Raw genomic sequence first — 24,431 nt, forward strand, 5'->3', positions numbered from 1 at the left:
ATGAGTAGGGATGAAAATGATGATAAGTCGGGATAGAGATGTATGTGATAAATAATTTATATGAATGTTTGTATATGTCAGGGGGGCTCATGATGAGTTATGAAGGAAAAAATAGTAATGGATGGATGGAGATGAATGGGTGTTGAGATGAAGATGTTGATATAAGTGCAAGGAAATAACCTTAGATCCTTATGTTCAACCAGGGCTGCATGAGAGCCCCTCTACTCTTTTTCCTTCCAACTTCATTCCACAATTAGCATCAAGAATTTTGATAGATCTCACTATTGCATCCCAATACTCCTACATTGTTTGATCTCTAGCATGAGAGCAGAATCCTTGGGTTAGGGAAATATTTTGCGCTGACTTTGAGACACCCGAAAAGCAAGCTATGACAGGGAGAGATGAGAGCAATATGCGAGAGTATATGAGCGGGTGTAACAAGACGTGTTAAGAAGGCACATTATCAGTAGAGCAGAGGAGATGGTTCTGATAACAATTTCGAGATGAATCAATGGAAATTATAATGGGCAGATTTTGTGATGATGACATGATTCCTCATTTTCTCATCACATTTATGATGATTCTAATCGCCAACATTATGTGACATTGACACATATCCATAAGTTCCATTACATTTTATTGCAAATTTAATTGATAGTTTTCAGTTGATGTGTCCCAGTGCATTTTAAAAATGAATTAATTGTCAAACGACTGACAGATAATGACATCCCAAATCACCCTGTCATAATGACGCTTTTCAAAATGATTGGGGAGGCAAATCCTGGGTTGCAACTTTAGACTGGCTATGGCCAATGATTGGCCGCAATCATAAATAATCAGTTTGCAACACATGGCAAACTTCAAATATACCCAGAAAATCAAAGACTTGAAATAAACGAGAGAGAGAAATGACACTTGTTTGAGAGCTTTCTTCTAACCTAGATAAAGGCTCTATTTATATTAATTATCTCTTTATACTCTATCTATATCCAAAATAATCATAACGGCCCTTCCTGCTTAAAGGGTCATAACAATTGGTTCCCTCTATGCACCATTCTCCCATTTTTTTAATCATACATTGCTTTCCCTATATCTTCACTTGTCAGCTTTTAGCTATTGCAAATTCCCATAATATCATGTAAATATGTGAAGTTCTGCCAAAACCCCTCTCCTTTCTTTAATATTACTCTCTGTATGCCCTTCTACTTTTTGTGAAATATTCCTGCTTTATTCTGACTGTAAGATATGATACTCTCTCACTCTCTTCATATCGATTTCTCATTTCACCCATTTCTTTTTTACCTTTCTCCCCCCTAGGATTCGCCCGTCCTGATACCGGTACCGGATGCCAGTATCGGGACGGATACTGTATCGGATACCGGAAAGGCATTTTCTGGTATCCATTTTTTTCGATATCCGGATACCGGATATCAGTATCGGATATCGGTTGCTACAGTGCCGATATCCGATACCAATATCTGTCTCGATGTCGGCATCCGTCTCCGTCTCAACGGGGCAGATGACGATACCGGATATTGGATGCGGATATCGAAAACCGATATCCGCATCGAATTATAATAAAAATAATTTTATTTATTAGATATCTCGCATTTCGCATAGATAATGTGGGCACGGGTGAACCCAAAGCGATTTCTATTTGGTCATACATCTCAACTATTATATACAGTTGCGGATTTTTAATTTTTTCCATATGGGATAGAAGGATTCGGGTTTTCTGTTAAACTTTGAATCCTGTTATCCCATATGGAAAGATATAGAAATTTTTGTTTCTATTTATTGGACGGTGTAGTCATTAACTAAATAATTTTTATATATAACGCTCTTAAAATATAGCAAGAATAGATATAAATATTATTTTAATATTAAATAATTTATCGGCCTCATTTAATTTATACAGAGAAAATTTTCTAATATCTTCCATGTGGGATAACAGGATTCAGAGTTTACATTAACTTTGAATCCATTCTACCTGTTTTTTACTAACAGGTAGAATGTGAAATATAGTTTATTTTTATCGGTTGATACCGGTTCCGATATCCGGATATTGAAAACCAATATCCAGCATCCAGTATCCGTCTCTGGAATCCGGATATCGGATATCCGGTATCCGATACCCTATTCGTCCTCACCCTCCCGATATCCGTCTAACCCCTTCAAGACGGATATCGACCGATATCCGATATCTAACACCGTCCCATTTTTTCCCAGATATCGGATATCGGTTGTCCGATACCGGATGACGGACGGATATCGGTTGGGCGAACACTACAGTCCCCCCTTACCAACTTTTCTCTGGTAGAAGTTCCCATGATATAATGAAGACCTGTGAATAACTATTTCTCTCTAGCTGGCATATATATATATATATATATATATATATGCCCCTTTCTTTAATATTATCTTCCCTCTCAAACTATCTGATGCAAGTTCCCATGATATTATGATAACCAGTGAATAACTCTCCATCTAGGTACATATATCTATGCCCCTTTTTTCAATCTTTTCTTCTTTCTCTAACTCTTTCCAATCCTTGTGACAGGCTCCAACCCTCTTGGATGCAATTTCCATCTCCACATCTATATTCATTTAAACTGATGGGCAGGAAGAGCCAAAGAACAGGTAAACATTTCTCATTAATGGGTATAAATATTTGGGAATATACTCACGGATGGGCTCTAAAGAGGGGGAAAAAGAGGCAGCTATAACACATACTTCATGAAGTCATCTTCTTTAAGCGTACCCCTTGCGGTTGATGATGAGGTGGCCTCGGCACCATCATCACCCCCTCTTGCGGCGCAATCATCTGCGGCATCGTCATCCCCCCCGAGACGATAATCTCTGCAATTAATAAGTTTAAATCATTAATTTCTCAATTACACCATCACCCAAATAGCCAATCCATCAATGGAATCTATTTTTCGGAAAATATGGATGGATGACTGGACCAACGCATCAATGCATGCATGATCAATCGGATCAACCGATGGATATATGCATGCAAGGATGGTTTGATGAACGAGATAATGAATGCATGGATCCATCACCATTGACGCTTTTATCCATCCACCCATCCATCCATTCATTTACAATTCAAGCATTCAGCAGGCATGATTGGATGGGTACGTGCATTGATGGTTGGCTAGATGAATGGATCCATGCTTACATGATCGGATGGATGCATTCATGCATGACCCAATGGATGGATAAATACATGCAAAGATATATAGATGCATGTGGGCATGGACACATGAATCGTAAATGGATGGATGGGTGGATGAATGCATCCATGTGCGCATGATCAGGTGGGTAAGTGCATTGATGGTTGGTTGGATGAATGGATGCAAGACCATATATATATCTATGGCGGAAAAATGGATCGCTGCATGCAAGCATGTACGCATGAATGGGTGGATGCATGAAATGAAAAGGAATGAATGGTCGGGTGGATACATCCACTTATGGAGATGAATGCATGCATCCATGCATACATGATCGGATCGGTACATGCATTGATGGTTGGTTGGACACATACATCCGTGCATGCATGATTACATGGATGAATGGAAATATGCATGGACGAATGGTTTGCATGGATAGATGGAGAGGAACATGGACGGATGTCTGGATGGATGGACAAAGGTATGAAAATGGATGGAGCTATAGATGCACACATTGGTGACTGGATGCATGCATGGATAGATGAATAGATGGACACACACACATCAATGGGTGGACGAAGAGATTGAGATAAAGAGAGAGAGAGGTAGAGAGATATGGAGATAGAGAGAGACAAAGAGCAAGAGATAGAGATAAAGAGAGCGATAGAGATAGGTAGATAGATAGATAGAGAGGAAGAGAGTGAGAATATAGAAAGAGAGACATAATAAAAGAAAGAGAGATAGAGATGGAGAGATATAGATACAGATGGTAATAGAAAGAAAGAGAGAAAGACAGATGGAGAGATAAAGAAAGATGGAGAGATAGAGATCGATAGAAAGAAAGACAGAAAGAGAAAGATGGAGAGATAAAGATAGAGATCGATAGAAAGAAAGACAGAAAGAGAAAGAAGGAGAGATAAAGATAGAGATCGATAGAAAGAAAGACAGAAAGAGAAAGAAGGAGAGATAAAGATAGAGATCGATAGAGAGAAAGACAGAAAGAGAAAAATGGAGAGATAAAGATAGAGATCGATAGAAAGAAAGACAGAAAGAGAAAGATGGAGAGATAAAGATAGACTTCGATAGAAAGAAAGAGAGAAAGAGGGATAGAGAGATAAAGATAGAGATGACGCTAGAAATAAAGGGAGGGAGAAAGAGATAGAGAGATAAAGATAAAGATAACGAGAGATGGTGATACAAAAAGGGATAGAGAGAGAAGAGAGAGGCATGGAGATAGAGACGACAAAGATAAGAGGGATAGATAAAATCAAGAGATGGAGAGAAATGGTACGATGGTGTGTGAGATAATTACTGACTAAGAGAGAGGGATAGAAGAGAGAGCGAAAGAGAGATGGAGATAGATAGAGAGAGAGAGAGAAGGGATAACGCAAACAAACCTATTCCTTCCCGGATAGACAAATTTGGGCGGATAATGTCAGCAGAATTGACCAAGAATATGTCTCCGATGTACATGTGATTCGTGGGCACATACACGCTGCAGAGCTCCTCATCACCGCTCTCTGTCTGCAAATGAGTTAAGATAGATTTAAGTTCCCTCTCCGCATATATCGCAATCAGGCAGCAGAATCAGATGGATTGACCTTCTCTTTATCCCACTTTCCTTTTCTCCCTAAATCTTCCTCGCTTATCGATATAAACTTAGCCATAGAAAATTCGGGAAATAAACTGATAGGTTTTTCAGGAAATTATTGTTCCATACCTGAAGAATGACAGAGGAAGTGATGAACCCGAAAGCATATTCTCCTGCCCTGGGATGGCGAATTATGGCCACTTCTTTGAATGCCGTCGTATTTTGCTCTACAAATTGGAGAAAACGTTACAAAACCAAAGAGGTTAAAAGGGTAATTAGATTATTCTGATATTTTCTTCTTCATCATTATCATCCAAGTTTGATCTTGGACAAATGAAGATGATGATGACAACAAATCATCAAATGACATATCAGGACAACCATGACGATAATGGCTCTCGGAAACTGAATGTAATGCTGACCAATCCTCATCATCTTCAATGTTGATACCAAACTAGGATTGGCGGATGATAATGACTTCATCATTGCCATACGCAAATCTCATAATTGTCATCTAAGTAGGGACTTGGATGAATGACAATGAGGATTTAATCAGTTGATGAATGACAACGATAATGACTATACACCATGGTCATTGTCCACTTGTCCTTGTTATCGTCAATGGTGGACCTTATTCTGAGTTGATTAGAGTCCATAAATGGTAGCTATGCGGAAAATAAGAGCATAGAATGAATTCGTGATTCTTAGGCAAGAGCAATCTGATCCGATCTCTGACCCCACTGAGGGGCATTTCCGTCTTCCGTCCTTAGGTCGTAATCTATAAATACATGTAGCCTCCCCAAATGAGGAGCAAGCAAAGAAGATGCAGCCATCGGAGCTGAATCGCAACGAAGGGGGAAGGAGAGAGGAGGCAGGAGACGTAGTGAATAGGGTCGAGTGCTACAGCAAATAACCCTCTAAGAGGGCCCTTTGGTATTGTAGATGATCCCCAGAAGTGTAATGGCATAGATCTGGGCCTGTACTGACACTGTTCTTGATGTCGATCTCAATCTCATCCGTCTTTTGCTCTTTCTTCTCTTCTAGGATTTCCTTTCCCGATTGAGACTTAAATCAAGGTCTCTATTACAATCCTTTGGCACGCTATGATCTAGGATACTGTTCGGATCCCCTACCCCTGTCAAAGGTATTTCAGTCATCTTTCCTTAAATTAGTTCCCTTTCAATTGATGAAGCCTGATAGGGACCTTGATATGAGCCGGGGTCAGAGATCCCCAAAATGAGGAAGGCGTAATCAGTGATGCAGCCGCACCAAAGAAACTAACGGAGCTCAAATCCAAATAATAACTTGTCTATAAAACATTCACCGACTTCCTAAAGGGAGGGCTACTCATTTGAAGGTGGAAACGGAAGACTACTTGATACGGTCCTCCAAAGGACATAGAGAAAAAATAAGAAACGTCCTAGACAGGAAGTTCAAGATACCCAGACGCACCTTCTAAGGAGGGAGTCTGGGCAGGAAAGAAGACGCCCCCATAAATAAGTCGCCCACTGTCAAGTGGCGTCGTAACCATTTTCTCCTAAAGGCACAAGGGCGTCTGAGTCTGAGGGGGAGATCCCCCTTCCAGGGAGGGGTTCAGCCAATGCGGCTTGAACAATTGATCAACTGGACTGTATCTTTTTCTTTCTGAATCCCTCAGTTCCACTGAAGATTTCTATCAGTATCGTATCACTTCTCTTGTGACAAAAGACCCTCATTCCCTTAACTGGCTAAAAAGACAAAAATAACATCAAAGGTGACAGGGTTCTCATCTTAGCCCTCCCCTGAGAAGGGCAGACAAGTTTTTAAATCGGCTGGGAGATTCTCAGAGGTCTGTAACACCTGTTCTTCAATCTCTCTCTACCTCCACCCTTCCAAGATCATCCCCCATGGAGACCCACCCGAGGTCTCTACCAGATACCAACAGAATAGTCCAATCCACAGCGGATGATGCATGGCCCAAATTCCATTTTAAACAAGAAATCCAGAAATAGATGGGCAAAGGCAGAATATTGTGATGCGACCTTGATTGCCAGCTAGGTAATTAGTTCATCAGTTACCAAATGTTATAAATTATTTTCTTGCAAAACAATTAGAAATTCTCGTTTTAATGATATACTCAATGTCAATGGCATTGATGAAGGACAATACTTCATACCAGGAGAAATGGCGGTGCTGATCTGTTTTGAAGCGGAATAAATGTGCCGCACAAAGGGCATTTTTTTAATGAACCACTCTCCCAGCCAAATAACGGTGGCACCGAGCCACGACGAAACAAATATGCCGACGAAGAAAATAAACAAAAGAGAGGTCAAGAAACCAAGGCCTGGAATTTTTTTCAGACAAAAAATAGGGTTAGAACAACCATCATTACCCAAATAACTGTATACTTGAAGGATAGAGGAAGAACAATCTGGTGCAGGAAAAAAATTTTGCTAAAAAAAAAGCAATTTCTGAAATGCGCATGAAAAAAAACATAAATAGGAAATTGATTTTATTCTTAATTTCTTTTTGAAGGGCGTTGGATTCCATACATCTCAACGTGATTCAATGAAACTATTATGTTTGGGTCCACTCATTTAGTGAAAAGTAATGAGATAACCAGTATATAAATCATGACTAAGTTTGGACAAGCTATGACACCAGAAAAATCTGCTTTAAATAGATATTAAAATGTTTGAGAATAATCAAGAAAACAAAAAGTTATGCAACGAGAGTATGATATGGTGCTTTGGAAAACACTCCATTGGAAATTATAATTTATTTTAAAAGAACTCAGGACGCTTGGGTGTCCTGAGAGTATAATACATTTATGTATAAAATACAATGATTCAAGCTCTTAAAGTTAGAAAAAATTAAAGTGAGCGGAAGAGTATAATAATTTTAGAAATAAACTAAAAAAACAAAAATACTTCTTAGATTAAAATCTTACCAAATACGTTTATACCCAGTTGAGCATACAGCGGACTGAAAAAGCCATCAACGAACCGAATAAACCACCAAGTAACGAAAAACGTCACGGCGACCGGGAAAAGAACTACACTGCGACATAGAAGATTGACCGTGATCAGAGTTCAAAAAACAGAGACGAGATGAAAAGTAAGAAGCAGACGCTTACCATCCGGTCATAAACTTCTTAGATGCCCAGCTCTGGAGGACAGCGAAACAAGCCTGCGAATTGCGAATACCTCAAGTATCAGTCATTCTCAAATTGAAGGGATATTACAAATGGACAGGTGGAGAGAAAGGAAGACGGAGAAAGAGCAAACAGGGAGATGAGTGAGGGATGAACTCTGCCAAGAAACAAGACTCTGTTGAAATACTGAGTATCACGTTGTCACCACATTCTATGTTTGCACTTTTCTTCCCATAAACAGACAAGTAGAGGAAGAAAGAAATTTTTTTCTGAAGATTGAAAGAGAGAAAGAATATAACTTTCGTAAGAAGCAAGACACTGTTGAAAAGCCGAGGACTAACCCATAAAGACGCTTATGTCTATTGTCTCACTTTTCCTCAAAAAATGTCTTTTTTACTTACGTCTACCTTTAAAAAAGAAACCAAAACAAAAAATCTGAGTAATAGGCTAGGATGAATATTGGGAAGTAGGAAACAATTAGGAGGTCAAAATTCTACATCTATAGCCAGTCGTACTTCGTTTGAATTGCTACAAGATGTACATAACTACAGAAAGGGGAAAAGAATGATGAAATTAAGCGTAAGATAGTGAGAAGTAGTAGAACTGTCTACTCATGAGGATCTATTTCTCATAAAAAAGTCAATAAGCATGAAAAACAGATCATTTGACCTGGAACTATATCAAAGTCAGCGACTTTTCTTTTTAATTTGCATCTGAATGTTCCCGTTTACGAGGTAGAGAGTTCTAACAATGGTTTATCGGAATAACATAGTTTTGCCTCGTAATTAAACATACATGTAATTTGAGCGTCTCATCAGTCCAACTGGAACATCATGAAGCGGAACAATTAAATACTTGATAAACTTAACATCGGCAAACGAGACAATTTCATCCTACAATCAACAAGCTTCCATCAATAATAAACGAGACAATTTCCCACCCCATTATTCGTCACAAAAAAATCTACAAGAAATCTCCAAGATCCTCCCCAACTTTTAAATTGGAAGATCAATTCAGAGGCCACAAATTCGGCGAAATCTCAGCCGCAGACGATTGAAATGAAGAGATCTCGAAACGACTAAAAATAGTCGCCCAAATGGCGAAAACCCAGTAAGAGGCGGCGACAAAATCCCCTAGATTCTCCCCCAATTTTAGAAGTACAAAACCCCACTCAAAGGTCATCAATTTGAACCAATCTTTTGTCGCGGTAGAATGAAATCTCAAATCACATCGAAAACGAGAGAAATGAAGAGATCTATGGACGAGAAAAAAAAAATCGCCCAAATGGCGAAAACCCGCTAGAAACGGCATCAAAATCGCGAAATCATGGGCATTCTATTGACAGAGAAGGTCGTACTCTGCGAGTAGAATTGGGAGCAGAGGGGGGAGATTTGGCCGGGTCTTCTGGATCCATCCCGCCATCGACGCCTCCCCCTGCGCTCAGCGGAATCGACGTTGAATCTTTCTCCTCTGCCATTCTCTCTCCTCTCTCTTCTCTTCTCCTTCCTCCCCCCCTGTATTTGTTAGAGACAGAACATGGTAAATGAGAGAGAGAGATAGAGAGAGATAGATATATAGAGAAAGAGAGATAGAGATAGATATATAGAGAGAGAAAGAGAGATAGAGAGAGATAGATATATAGAGAAAGAGAGATAGAGATAGATATATAGAGAGAGAAAGAGAGAGATAGATATATATTGAGAAAGAGAGATAGAGAGAGAGAAAGAGATAGAGGTAGAGAGATATATATAAAGGAGAGATAGAGATAGAGAGAGATTGAGAGAGAGAGATTTAGATAGAGATAGAGAGAGATAGAGATAGAGATAGAGAGAGATATAGATAGAGATAGAGAGAGATTGAGAGAGAGATAGAGAGCGAAGTATATAGAGAGAGAGATGGAGATATTGAGAGAGATAGAGAGAGATAGAGATATAGATAGAGAGAGATTGAGAGAGAGATAGAGAGCGAGATATAGAGAGAAAGATAGAGAGAGATTGAGATATAGACAGAGAGAGATAGAGAGAGATGGAGATAGAGATAGAGATAGAGAGAGACTGGGAGAGAGATAGAGCGAGAGATAGGTATATGTAGAGAGAAAGAGAGATTGAGAGAAAAATAGAGCGAGACATAGAGAGAGAGATTGAGCGAGATAGATATATATAGAGACAGAGGGATAGAGAGAGAGATAGATGTATATATATATAGAGAGAGAGAGCGAGATAGATATATATATAGAGAGAGATAGAGCGAGAGATAGATATATAGAGAGAGAGAGATAGAGCGAGAGATAGATATATATAGACAGAGATAGAGCGAGAGATAGATATATATAGAGAAAGAGATAGAGATAGAGATAGAGATATATAGAGAGAGAGATAGAGAAGTAGAGATAGAGAGAGATAGAGTAGACGACAGCTGAGAGATGACTTCGGTGGACGCCCACAGAGAGATGGAGCCACTTTGATTGAAGTTTGAAAGACAGAAATACCCCTGAACATTTAGAGCAAGGACACTTCTGAACATTCAGAGCAAGGATGTGCATGTGAGTCTCTAGAGAAATATAATTACTGCAATAAAATAAAATAAACACAACTCACAAACTCTTATGGAATCGTCACGATGCAACCAAAATTTTCGACATCATCAGCATCTGAGTACTTTCTGCTTCGAAGTGTGATCTTTGTTATGTGACGATGAACAGCCGACAGAGAAGAGTTGTGCCTCTAGTGCACTTGTCGGGCGCAATAAAAGAAACTCGAGGGCAATTCTGTTCGGTTTTAAGAACAGAACAAAAACAAATTCGAACAGAACATCGCACACACACGTGTGCCGTTCTTTTGTTCCCTTTGTGAGAATTTTGTTCAAGTTTTGTGCGAATGTGTGAATTTGTGCGAATGTGCGAATTTTGTTCGTTTTTGGAAAAAAAAGAACAAAGAACAATGCTATGTGCGGTTCTTTTGTGTGAATTTTTTGTTCATTCCAAATGAACAGAACAGAACAACCATGTTTCATCTCAAGGGGGTATCTTCCTCCTCAGTGCATGGTATACTGAAGTATTTCTCCGATTTCTGCGTTGGCATTGAGCATGGTCTATGACTCTAAACAGGTCAGATGATCTAGATAATGTGACAGTAATCATCCCTATAAGTATTTTCCAAATGAACAGAACAGAACAACCATGTTTCATCTCAAGGGGGTATCTTCCTCCTCAGTGCATGGTATACTGAAGTATTTCTCCGATTTCTGCGTTGGCATTGAGCATGGTCTATGACTCTAAACAGGTCAGATGATCTAGATAATGTGACAGTAATCATCCCTATAAGTATTTTCCATACCCAGGCTCCTTGTCTAACACTCCTGAGATCTCTGATATTGATGAGCACATTGGGGTGGACAGAAGGAACCACTACATCTAAAATGGGTCTACTATCGTCTCTCTTGCAAAGGCTTAATTGCACCAAAGCAAGCTCTCATAGTCCATGAGCTTTCAGAGATTATCACCCACATATTCCTGAAGCATGTCCCAATTAGTTCTCACAATATTGTATCATTCGTATGCATTTATTTTAAGAATGAGGCCATGTTAGTAACCAGTTATCTCTTTGAGACGAAGCCCTACTACATGTCCTGTGTGGACTTCCAATGCAAGTTGTATTTTGTTTAAATTGAGTGGCTCAAATTTTGTACAGAGGTCCACATATTTCTCCATTTAAGTACATAGAGCCCTGAATTTTATTTGGCAATGCCTCTCCCCCTAAGCAACTGCCACCCCTTAAGGCGTAAGGTTGTGCTGGGTATGCCACCATTGAGTAACTTTATGGTTATTTCCTGGGTTCATGGATAGTATTTTTTTGGGAATCTACACTTTCATCATGTATGGCAATGCTTGTTGGTGCTGTTGAATAATGAATAATTGCGTTAATCTAGGATAACAATGATTAGAATCTGAATGACCCAATGTACTTGGCACTCCAAAGTAAAGTGCAGATTCACGAACTCCAATCCAGTAGGAATTGATATCAACTTTGCTTTATTGTTGGACGCATCAGATGTAGTGTTGTAACAAAGCTTTGAATCAATGTCGTACTCCTATAAGACTTCTAGAATATTCCTTGATACCATGATAAATGTGCCTATAATTCTAAATATTTTTTTATGAATTTATGATTTGAAATATTGAATTTACTATTTGAATATTTCTGAATTTCATATAAATATCACTTCATGAATATTTAAGGTATTTAAAAATAACCCTTCGTGACTTCATTTTCAAGAACTTTTACAACTAATGAATGTTTTTAATTCACGTGTGTGTAAAACATACAAAGACTAAATAGAATGATGATGAATGAGCTGGAGCATTCAGTGTGATTTTTAGAGCAATTTGTTTGGACTGTTGAGTCAAAGTAGAGTAATTTGGAATTGAGTTTCACAGAAGCAGTTATAGGAGTGTGGGCCGCCTCTTGGATCTCTCCACAACTCCTGCTAACTTCCCTTTTGAAGAGCACAAATTCAAATGAAGGAGCTTGATAAGTTTAAATTCAACCAATTAGAAAGAGGAAAGAAATGCAAAGAGAGAAAATAAGGGAAAAGTTTATTTAACCTTGTTGAAGTCTATATTTGAAGTTCCCGTCATTGTTGTGTAGATAAAATGTTTGTAAGAGACATTGGGCACTCAAGACACAAGCATCAATATTTTAGGAACCGGATATAAAGTTTCGCCATCATCCCATCCATTTTCCCTACATTTCCTTCATTTTGCATCCCTTTTTCTCTCTGTCCACCCATTTTCCGCTATTATATGTACCTGGACCTTAAATGGAATCTCTGGTTTCTACAGCTAAAAAAAATTATTAAAAAAATTCATCCATTGGCCCTTTCAATTTTTGCGTACCATTTCTTCTCCTTTAAAATATAGTTAAAGATATTTCACTTTTTTTTAGAATGTCACCCTGGTCCATTATATGAATGAAAGAACATTTATAAGACAGTCAAATTTTGGCCACGTTTCAATTCTTCTACATAAATTTCATAAAGAAACTTATTTTTTAAAACCATAAAATATAATTTTAAATTTATATAAAGATTTTAAATGATTTTTTCCTTTTTTATCCTATACATGTGTGCTATGCAGCCAGTCTACCTCACAAATCAGAGGAGAGAGATAATTAGGAGAGAGAAATTCAGATGGCTCAGATTGCTCCAAATTCAAACAATGATATCTAACAGTTCAGGATTTTTGGGCAACATTTTAGGGTACTTTCATCTTTCTCTACTTTATCCAGCCATTATCTTGGATATATAAATAAATCCCCATCCTTGTAAAAAAAGCACCCTTAGATTTTGTTCTTTATTACGAGTGGTGGAGGGATTTGATAATTTAAATTCTCGATTAGATCTTCTTATTGCATTCCAAGAGAGAGGGACTGAAGGAATGTTAAATAATACCCCGTATATCCCTTCATCTTTGTTCTAGTTCTATGAGAATTTTTTGAAGCACTAAATAATAGTTTGAGAAGCTAATAGAAACATTTACTCTAGTTTTCAAGATGACCATGATTTTCATCCGTCTTGTTCTTGCAGCCATTTAGAGTTGGACATCTGACAGTTAGATATCCAATGCATTTCTCCACGGCTACCTTAATGAACCCATCTACATGCATCCACCTCTTGGATTCATCTCTCCACTCATCATTCTCATGTGTGTTCTATGTATATCCATCTATATTCTCAAATAATAATACCGAGGTTGGTTTCACTAACTCAGCTCCTTTTATTTGTTAGTTTTCATGTCTCTAACTAATTCCTCCTTATTTTTTTAAATATCTTCTTTCAGCCTTATTTACCTTAGAGTTTATGTTTATGGCATTCTTGTCTTTGATTTTGATGCCTGGTCCTTACAAACCATCATTACATCCATCGATATTGCCTTTACCACCAAACATTTGGTGGTGCCACACCTTTTTTTGGGTATTCATCTGCACTGTCAATCATTGTGTATTTTCTTATTTAAAGCTTAATATGTGAAAAAAATGGTATGCATACCCAAGATGGACCAAAAAAAACCTTTAATCATTCCATGTTGTATAGAATCAGCCACAAGTGGATGCAGATTTATCAAACATTTGCATGATGCAACTTTGTGTCACAAAATTAACAGAAGTTTACATTATATTATCGTTAATTGGCCTGAGATTGCATGCTGAAGTGAATAAAGCATGTCAACATTTTCATAATACTCAGCTAAATAACTGGGACACCTTCAAATATCTGCATCACTATGTTAAAGACACCTTCAATCACAGTTTGTTCTTTAATCAAAAGTCAAATTCATGATTACAAATCTTCAGCAATGCTGAGTTGTTAGGTGACACCACTGACCACAAATCCACTAATGTTATCTTATCTTTATGGGGTCCAACCTGGTAAGTTGGGCATGTAAGAGTTAATCAGCTGTGGCATGTTCCCACATTGAAGTTGAAAATAAAGTTGATGCAAAAGCCACTATGGAACTGTTATGGGTTTATCACTTGTTAAAGAACTTAATACTACCACCAGACCTACTCATATACTATGACATGTTAAATTAGGTTCCATCTATCTTGGAAAAATATTGTATTTGATGCGTGCACAAAGCATATAAAAACTGACTATCATTATGTTAGATATTGTAGGTTGCATTTGTAATAAGTTTTTATCGAGTTGCAGATGACGTCACCAAACCGCTAGCAAATGCACATTTCAAGAGGATCAGATCCATGTTTAACCTTGAACCAAGCTTCAGCTTCAGGGGCCATGTTACAATTACGAAGGCGACATCATCAACTAACACTACAAATAGGACACAACAATAGGTCTAATGTTGTACAAGCATGACAACACTGATGTGCTATACCAAACACATCATCCATAAGCTTTTATCATGGAGGACGTGAAACCAAATATTGGTTCAACTTGATAAAAGGAAATCAGGTTCATTCCTACAAATATAGTAGTATATGTACACTATAGATTGTAAAGTTATACTCTAAGTGTTTCTCTTTTAATGCTAACAATTGGTTTCTCCATTATCACTCTCTTCTCTTCTTGTATTATCTCTGTATTTGTTCTCTTGTATCAAACAGAGAGGGGGAAGAGAACTTGTTATTTAGAACACATAACCACCATCACCAGGAAATGTTTTTGTGTGACCCACCCTTCTAAAATCTCTATCTTTTGGTGTGTCGCCCATCATCATGATACCCTTCATGCCTTCCGACACCATGAAGGACTCCCATTGCATCTCATTGTTGGGTTCTAGCGGCCTTGACATGGATAAAGAACACATAACGATACACAGCAAAAGACTTAAATAGAATCGATTGGCATCGATAAAACCATTAAAACGAAGTACCTTTGCACATATTACAACCGCGATTTCTTGGATCCCGGAGCGAGAAGAGTCGAGCTGTTCAAGTTTACAGCCTCTATACATATCCACACAATCCTCAGCACGTTGGATCTCCTCCTTCCCATTGACGAGTCCCGTTCAATGTCCGTTGTCATCATTGCATCATCCCAATCACATCAAGAATGGAGAGGGAACGAGGCGAGAAGGGAGAAGAAGGGGAAGGCCCCTAAACAATTTTGGCCTGGGAGAATTTTTTTCAGGGCCTTCCCCTATTTATACTAAGTGGTTGTTTTCCATAAAAAACCCCAAAACCTAAGTATATCTTCCGACGTCCAAGAGACCTTTTGCGTGCGACCCTCTAAGCCTATGTAATAGTCTAGTTAACAACTCTAGCAGCCAATAATATTTATTGGCCTTCCAAATTAATTAACTATATCAGCATATAGATTAATTAACATCTGATCGATTTAACCCAATCGATAGGTTGAGTCTCCAACACGTGGGGTGCAAAGCTACACATCGTGCTCTAGAAGATACAAAGGAGTGTGTATCGACTTACGCATGGAACCTGTTGTCATCGATTACTATGTACATATAATCCCTCATCCACTTGATGCTCAGAGGATGACTTAGGGTACGGTGAACCGTCAAACCCTAATTGATCATTTGAGTTAGTACTGATGCGTTCAGAAAACATCAGAGAACTCTTCTCTCGATATTTCACTACCTTGGCCAAGGACTTCATCGCATCATCTTCCTTGAGCTGTCACCTCTTATAGCGAGGGTGGACTATCCCATCTTGGCCACTCAATCATTTTTGTGAACTTCTTAATGCACCTGAACTAAGACTATTTAGAATCCTATGATTAGGGGCACGTAGGTCATAGTCAAAGTACAACTGTACGTCCACAAGACGTCTTTGGTATCTTAGGTCTAAGGACCACTTACACAACCGTGACATGAATCAACCTGATTGACAGTTTAGTATAATACCATTCAGGAATTCGTTCGGATAAATTTAGTGAACTATTTTCACTACATAGCACCCACTATCTATCATTAGTGTCTCCACACTAATGGCTACGGGAACGGCCATACTCATCTTATGAGTGAGGTTAGATAGTGCTATTCTATCTGCATACTTTGATGTCCTCCTCGAGTAGCCTTCGAATAGGAATATTTATAACATATACTTAAAGACTACTGATTTACGTATTATTATCTCATCATAATTCACCAAGTCAGATAATGTATTCATGGACTTCATTATAAGCGTCACACACGCACTATAATGAATATGTTTTATTAATGAACATAGAACTACATATGGACAGTGTGATTGGCTTGATGGCCACAAATATTTCCATCACCCATGTCACATCTTTGTCTCCCATCATTCCTTTCATGACTTGATGATCAACATTGATTTATTTGATTAAATCAATAATAATTTGTAAAAATATACTCCTATTTGACAAGTTAGTGATGAGAAAGGGTCACCTCGACAATGAATGAATATTAGGGTTTAAATACTCTTTAAATGATGATGCAAGTGGGATGAGAGGAGATGCGTATAAAATAGGGGATTATGGTGTGATGAATACAAAGCAAAGGTGATAATAAGTATTTAAAAAGGATGGTATGATTAATGATATGAGGAATCTGTAGGAGAATGTGTATAGATCAAGTGGACACGGGAGAATGAGATAGATGAAGATGTGAAGAGGTGATGGATGTAGAAGATGAATAAGAAGATAAGAAGATGAAATGGGTGAATAGATGTGAGTGGATGTGGATGGATGGTGGTGAAATTGAATGTAGATGAAGAAATCATAATGATCTAACTAATGGATGTGATGAAAGAATGGATAGGAGGTTGTGAGATGGAGAAGAGGATGTTGGACATATGATTTAGGGTTTTTATATGAAACGGAGGTGATGAGATTGAGACGGGGATCAGAGAAGGATGTGGTAGGGGTGAGATGATGGAAGATGGTCATGAGAATGGGATGATGAAAATAAGGATGTAGATCTAACTAAAAGGATGTGAATGGGAGAAACCAATGTAAGTCAAGAGACTAACATTAGATCCGTATGTTCCACCGAGATCAAGGCATTTCACTGATGAAGAGCAGCCTCCTCACTTCTATGGTGACCTTCTCCAAGCACTCAAGACACCAAGAATACTTGATGGACCTTTAAATTTTCACCTTTTTTCAATATGCATATCTAGAAGGAAGTGAGCCTAAAAATAGTTTTTACAAAAATCCAAGGATGTATTTATAGATCCAGTCATATGGGTGGAAAGAGGCAGGAAAAAGAAAGTTACACTCAAAATGTGTACCTGAAACTCCTTTTCGATTATGAGACATCGTGATTTGAACTCAGATCATTCTCTCCTCCAATGTTCTCTCTACTCTGAATTTGAAAGACCAAAAAAGTCAAAGAGATATTAAATAATTATGAAAAAGATATCTTCATTCATAAAAATGTATTATATATATTGAATTAAAAATGATATATCTTTGAATATAATGCCAAAAAATCAGAAAAAATCATGTATGGACTCAAAAGTATTTCCTTTCAGAAATTATCATCATAAAAATATTAAAAAATTTACAAAATTCAAAACATCATAAAAATTGTATTAATTCATTTTAGGCTTGATACACGCACACACACATATATCCAATTTAATATAACTAAATATGTAAATATTGTCATATAACATATTAATATTGTGTGTTATTAAATGACAGATGACACTTGACAAAGCCTACTTTTGTGGTCCCTTCCCAGATGATAGTGCACTTCCAAAGACACATATGAGTATGATTAAGAGAAATAACGAGACATCACAACCCATCTGGATTAGTCGCTTGAACCTCAGATTCTCATAACAGCGTTCAGTATAAGGGATATGCATGTACCCATGTCATAATGGTGTATGGCATGGATGACATGCGGTCAATTGGACATATAGGTAGAAAAGGGGGAAGAAGGAGAGATATTGTGGAGAAATCATGAGAAATATACATATATATTTCAGAGATAGGTAGCAAGAGGGAGAGAATCTTGGAGAGATGTATTTGAGGTATAGAGAGAGAGAGGAGAGAAATTGAGATAAATGAGAGAGATAGGAAGAGAAAGAGAGGGTGTATGGTTGGATGAGGATGATGATGAACAATACTATTTTCTCATGTACAATAATATATTAATTCATCTTAAATATTATAGAGATATTTTATAATGTCTAATAATTCTCAGTGGTTTATGGATTATTTTTGTTGACTTGAAAGTTGTGCATAAGGCTGGCTATTTGTTGCTTGACTTGAAAGCTTTCTCGCTTATCCATTGGTACATTAATTCTAGTTACATATCTATGTAGGAAACAAGTGACTTTAGTTCATAGTCTTCTCATTTGATTCTTATCAGTATTAGCATTCCTAGTGTGTTTCCATGCATGAGCTATTGACCAAGAGAGTATGTGATATTAAGTGACTCAAAAGAGAAAGATAGAGAGGTTTATGGGAGAGATGTTTGGTGTTACCAAGGAATAAACAGCGAGGGAGATAATAATAGCAAGAGTAGATATTTCATTAGAAATGAGAGATAGGGAGAGAGGGAGAAATAATGTTTCCATGCACGAGCCATTGATCAAGAGAGTATGTGATATGAAGTGACTCAAAAGAGAAAGAAAGAGAGAGGTTTATTGGAGAGATGTTTGGTATTACTGAGGAAGGAATAAATAGTGAGGGAAATAATAATAAAAATAATAGGATAGATATTTCATTAGAAATGAGAGATAGGGAGGGAGGGAGAAAGAACAGTATAGAGAGAACATTGAGATTATTTTTAGATACTAGAGAAGTAAAGAGTGAGAAGTGAGCCCGAGAGTAAAGTGATGGGGAGAAAGAGCAAAAGAAATAAAGAGATCGATACATGGAGCAGGTTTAGGAATAAGTGGAGAGATCTAATTGCAACGGATGGGAAAGTAGAAAGGAGAGAGAGGACTAGAGAGAGTACTGGAAAGATAGTAAGAGAGGAAAACAACAAAATAAGACAAGAAATATAGCTAAGTAAATTTGACCTCGAGTTGACTGGGTTAATTAGATCATGAGTCCAGTCGGCCGACACCATGGAGAGTATCATTAGAAAATCAATTGGCTGACTCCATATAATCAGCCCATTAACAAGGATTTCCTTTATAATTGACCTCAATTAGGCTTATGAATAAAAAATATAATATATGCTTGACAAACAGAGTGTTGTGATTGTTGGAATTGAGCTACTCCAACAGAGATTGTTCCAAGAGAGATGGATGGGGAAATATGTACGTAGAGTTTTTTTGCTGATCAACCAGTATTGTGCAGGGACGCGGACGGGACGATTTTTTCGTCCCAGAATGAAAAAATTGTCCCGTCCGAGGATTTGTGCCGAGGAAAAATTCAGTACAAAAATTCGTCCCGATGACCACCGGACGGGACAGTTTTCGTCCCGTGGGACGAAAAAACCGTTCGTCCAGAGGTCTCGGATGATGGATGGACGAATCTGGACGGAAAACCGGCGGATTCACATCCGAGGGTTGAGATGTTGCCACGTGGCCTTGCAATGACAATTTGCATCAAAGTCCCTGTATTTTTACGTGCGTGCAAATGAACGCCACTCAGAAATAATTGTACATATGTCCCTTTGCGTTTTATCTCCTCAGTAATTCCCGAAAAAACTTGAAAAAATCTATATTAATATATTAAAAATATAAAATGGGTTTTTTTCGTCCGGGACGAATTTTGGGATGAAAATTCATCCCGGGAGGACTGGACAGGACGAAAAACTGTCCCGGTATGACTGGAAGGGATGGTTTTTTATTGTTAGACGAAAAACCATCCCGTCCTTCATCCCTGAGCTTACTCTGCACGTCAGACGGGACGAAATTCGTCCCGTCCCATCCATCGTCCACGTCCGGGACGATCCGGAACTACAACTAGATTGATCGACCTGGGTGACTAGGTTCAGATCAGTTCTTGAGAAATAACATTAACTATGCTGATTTTTTTAGTAGGCCCGACGATGGTCCAGTGGACTATTGATATGATCAAACTCTATTCAGATTGATCTGTTGCCTCAAACAATCTTGATTTAGATGAAGCTGACCAGAGAAAGAAATGTGAGACACTAGAATGCACTTCTCAAAAGAATTGTCATACCACAACAGGCACAAAACAAAACGAGGCACAGAATATTAATTTCAAGGAGAAGAGAGCACTGCAATCAGTTCTATGGCTCCTCAAGCTACTCATCCTGGGCGAAAGTGCGATGGTGCTCTCCTCGAGGCGGGGGCGCCACCAGTTTCCAAACCATTCATGGCTAAAATGTCGGCGGAGATATCCCAGCTGCCGCTTCTCCGACTCCGGCTCCGGCTAGAGTGTCTCACCTCCCCCCCCGTAGGCAACCCTTCCACTTCGGCACCAAACCCAAGATCAAAGTCTCTGTCACCACCACCGCCATCGCCACTGCTGCCTCGGAGCCCGTTCCTACCTCTGCCGCCGCCACTGAAATCCTCTTCCCTGTCCTCATAATTCCGCCGCTGAGAGATCTTCAACAGATCTCCGCCCAGCTCAAGATCGTCCTCCACCTTCGCCCGTGGTTCAGAAGCAAAGTCATCCTCTGCTGCTGCCACTGCCGTCTCCGTCTCCGAAACATATGCCCGGAAGTTGTTCCTTGACGGCTTGATCTTGGAACAGAACACCTCCACAAAATTCACCGGGCAACCCCGGTCGTGCACGTTGACCCTGCTGTCGGTTCTGTACCTGAAATTCTCGTATGTGGTCTGACCCGGACCACCCAAAAGTCAAAAAGATCTGCATACAAGAAGACTGGAATGACCTGATGGGTCGATGGCTGACCTGGTTGGTGCCGATGAGGTAGAGGTGAAAGCCGGTGAGGCCGCCCACGAACCAGAGGGAGATGAAGCAGTAGCCTATGATGATGATGGAAGCAGGAGATTCTCTCATGGCCTTCAACAGCGAAGAATTTTCGTCTCTCAGAAACTTAACGTACAACGCTGACATGACAAACACGAATATGCAGAGAACTGTAGCCGAGGAGACAAACATGAAGAAATAACGATAGTTCCTCTGCAAGAAAAACCAGAAAAATCAGTTTCTCAGATATTTCCGTGGTAAATTATCACATGCAACTCAAAAATTATTTCCTTAAAATTCCTAATAAATTGTTAAATACCAGGTTTTGAAAATTTAAATTATCTAGAAAACACGTCACTTACATTTTTCCAATTCAATTTGCAAATTATAATTTTTAAACCAGAAAAATAATTTCTCAGATATATCTGTGATAAATTATCACATGCAACTCAAAAACTATTTCCTTAAAACTCCTAATAAGTTGTTAAATACCGGGTTTTGAAAATTTAAATTATCTAGAAAACACATTACTTACATTTTTCCAGTTCGATTTGCAATTTTTTTTTTTGAATTAAAGAATTCAATTAGCAAATTATAATTTTTAAAAGAATCTTCAACTTAAATTGCTATCTTGAGTCTCCTCCCTAAGTCCATATTACCATGAAATCTCTGCAAGTTGATCTTCATGCGGTTTGCCATCACAACAATCAAGGATGAGAGGACAACGATAACTTGCCATTGTCATCTTCCAACGTCTGTGAATTGTTGAAACATGTTGTTGATGACTCACCATCATTCTCTTGTCACTTTCTGTATTTTTACTCTTTCAGATGACAAAGGCCAATGACAAGTCATAATCATCCCCCTCATTTGCCTGTAGCTAGGATGACGATGATGATGATTTTATCAACATCATTCTAGCCAAAGAAGAAGACATGATGATGTGATGACCATGTCCTTATCCCCCATAGATGGCAAACTCATCATCATAAGTAAACCCTGATCTTCATGAAAGTTAATTTGAAAATAAGTTTCAAAATTTTCTCAAAACTTCTAAATCAATTATTCAAAAAATTATAAAACATATATTTTTTTAAAAAGGCAAAGAAGACACCACCTGACCAATGCACTGGCCGACCCAGGGGCAATGATGGTCAAACCTCTCCACACAATTATCGCATATTGAGCAGTGCGAGCAGCGCGGGGGGCGATAGAGCATGCAGGTGTCGCAGTATTTGACTTTGACTGGCTGACCATTGACCATGACTTCCTTAAACCTCGGCAACTGAACGCTAGGCGTGGGCCGGCCCCCGGAATCAACTCCTTGTGAAATTTCTTCTTCAGGGGGATGAGACGAACGCGGGATAATCCCCGGGTCTCGAGAAGAAGTCAATAGAAGGAGCACCAGCACCTGTAATTATTTTTAAAATATAATTACGTTAACTAAAAACAATAACTCAAGATAAGTTTAAAAATTTGGATAACTAAAGAGCACTTACATAGACAGTGAAAGCGATGGTTAGGAGGAGAACAGCATAACCAGCGTTATAAGAGGAGAATCTGTGGAGAAGATGCCTTGCGACGAACACACAGAAAATGATAACCGGTACAACAATAAGCAATACGGTCATTAGGACGGACTTGGCGTCGGGACCGAATATACATCTTCCCCCTAGGATAAATTTCTGTAAATAAAAAATGATATTAAATTTACAATAAATAAATCTTTGGTTGTTCAACGGAAGCTGAATTAAGCAAAAAAGTAAGAGGTTTGAACTAGTTAAATTCAACCTACGATACAGAGAAAATTAACATACAAAAAAAGATACGAAAGCCAGAGAAAAATAGTTCTAATTCAAGAAAATATCAAACAATCTAAATTCTAGAACGGACCACAGTTGATGCACTAATAATTCGCATTAACCCTTTTCTCTGAAATTCTTGCATAGTATTTTCATACGGTGAAAATACAATAAATTCAAACAAGCTAACCTACTATGATTCTAATGGAAAATGATCGTACGAACCGGTTAAAACCGAAATAATCAAATGAATATACGGATTTAAACATGGAGAAAAATGGCGATAAATAAAATCGAAATGCAGGGTTTCCGCTACTAGTCTAGAAGGAAAAAATCAAACTGTTCTCAACTATAAACATGCGCACCATTAAATTACCAAGGAAGTGAGCCAAAGAGATGATCACCGCAGGTGATGTAGAAAATCTGAGAACAAGAGACTGAGATAGCAACAATAAAAACTTACATTTTTCCCTTTCCAATCCTGGTAGATTCGCTTGGCCATGAGAAACCAACTCTATCCCTTCACTACGCCGGGAGAGAATCGAAAATGCTGAACTTGCTCATTTTCCCACAAGTTAAAAAGAGATTGAACGAAGAACACTGATTCCAAGTGCCCTCAAAGCTTCCTTTTAGCTGCTTTCGCCTCCTTCCCAAATGATTCCCGTCGGCACTAAACAAAGTGGAGCATATACGACGATTCACAGGCGCTTATAAACACCCTCGAATTTCTAGAAATTTACCAGCGGCCCCAGTCGCTCCGCGCTACTGTTCATCGCGAATCCTTCAACTCCCGGAGTAAATGCACCACTCAATAGTCATTATCAGAAAAAAAAACCTAGAATCTTCTGCGATAATACCTCTTCGAACTCGAAGATGGAGACAAAACTGTTGTATCTGTTCCGCTTGATTCTCCCTATCTCGCAGTTTCTTCGATTTCCGCCATGGATCTCGTCTCTTCGTCGATCTCCTCTCTGCAACGACTGACCTGGGAGCGAGTGCAATAAATCGTTTTATAGAATTAATCAAGTCTTTTTTGGGGAAAAAATAACATTTTTTTATAGCAGTGTTGGTATAGGTATTTTAAATTAATTGTTAGGAGTTGATTATTTCCTTTTTTGCTGAATGGAATTGTTTTTTGACTGGGGTGATATTTTGAATTTATAGGAATTAATTTGGTGACATTTCGGCTTTTAATGGATATAACGGTAACATGAGACGACGAGAGAGAGTGACTTGGCGATTGGTCGGTGGCCGCGCAGGATGGGCATCTCTCTCTCTCTCTCTCCTCTCTCTCTCCTCTCTCTCCATCTCTGTCTCCCGCTCTCTCTCTTCTCTCCCTCTCTCTTAATTATCGGGGATAGGGCCGGATCGTTCGAATCTTGATCAACAGATTCGAACAAACAAATGCCGAT

General features: G+C 38.5%; 2 protein-coding genes across 4 annotated transcripts; both read right to left on the reverse strand.

Annotated features, from left to right (window-relative positions):
- Window positions 1–2,627: 2,627 nt before the first annotated feature.
- Window positions 2,628–9,430, reverse strand: LOC144705519 (protein LIKE COV 2). Its single transcript, XM_078578246.1, has 7 exons — window positions 9,261–9,430; window positions 7,886–7,938; window positions 7,700–7,809; window positions 6,926–7,093; window positions 4,900–4,997; window positions 4,577–4,703; window positions 2,628–2,859 (listed from the first exon to the last, which is right to left on the reverse strand). Exons 1-7 carry the CDS (start codon window positions 9,378–9,380, stop codon window positions 2,735–2,737), a joined length of 801 nt encoding a protein of 266 aa, XP_078434372.1. The 5' UTR covers window positions 9,381–9,430; the 3' UTR covers window positions 2,628–2,734.
- Window positions 9,431–20,459: 11,029 nt separating this feature from the next.
- LOC144705675 (DHHC-type zinc finger family protein) lies at window positions 20,460–24,013 on the reverse strand. 3 transcript variants are annotated; one of them, XM_078578445.1, is made up of 6 exons: window positions 23,877–24,013; window positions 23,483–23,800; window positions 22,717–22,902; window positions 22,335–22,628; window positions 21,200–21,430; window positions 20,460–21,123 (listed from the first exon to the last, which is right to left on the reverse strand). In XM_078578445.1, exons 2-6 carry the CDS (start codon window positions 23,519–23,521, stop codon window positions 20,590–20,592), a joined length of 1,284 nt encoding a protein of 427 aa, XP_078434571.1. In that variant the 5' UTR covers window positions 23,522–23,800; window positions 23,877–24,013; the 3' UTR covers window positions 20,460–20,589. The 3 variants fall into 3 exon arrangements, with proteins under 3 accessions (XP_078434571.1, XP_078434573.1, XP_078434572.1); XM_078578447.1 differs by having other exon boundaries at window positions 23,483–23,784; window positions 23,877–24,000; XM_078578446.1 differs by having other exon boundaries at window positions 23,483–24,003.
- Window positions 24,014–24,431: the final 418 nt, after the last annotated feature.

Source organism: Wolffia australiana, chromosome 7, assembly GCF_029677425.1.
Source record: "Wolffia australiana isolate 7733 chromosome 7, ASM2967742v1".
Taxonomy (NCBI): Eukaryota; Viridiplantae; Streptophyta; class Magnoliopsida; order Alismatales; family Araceae; genus Wolffia; species Wolffia australiana.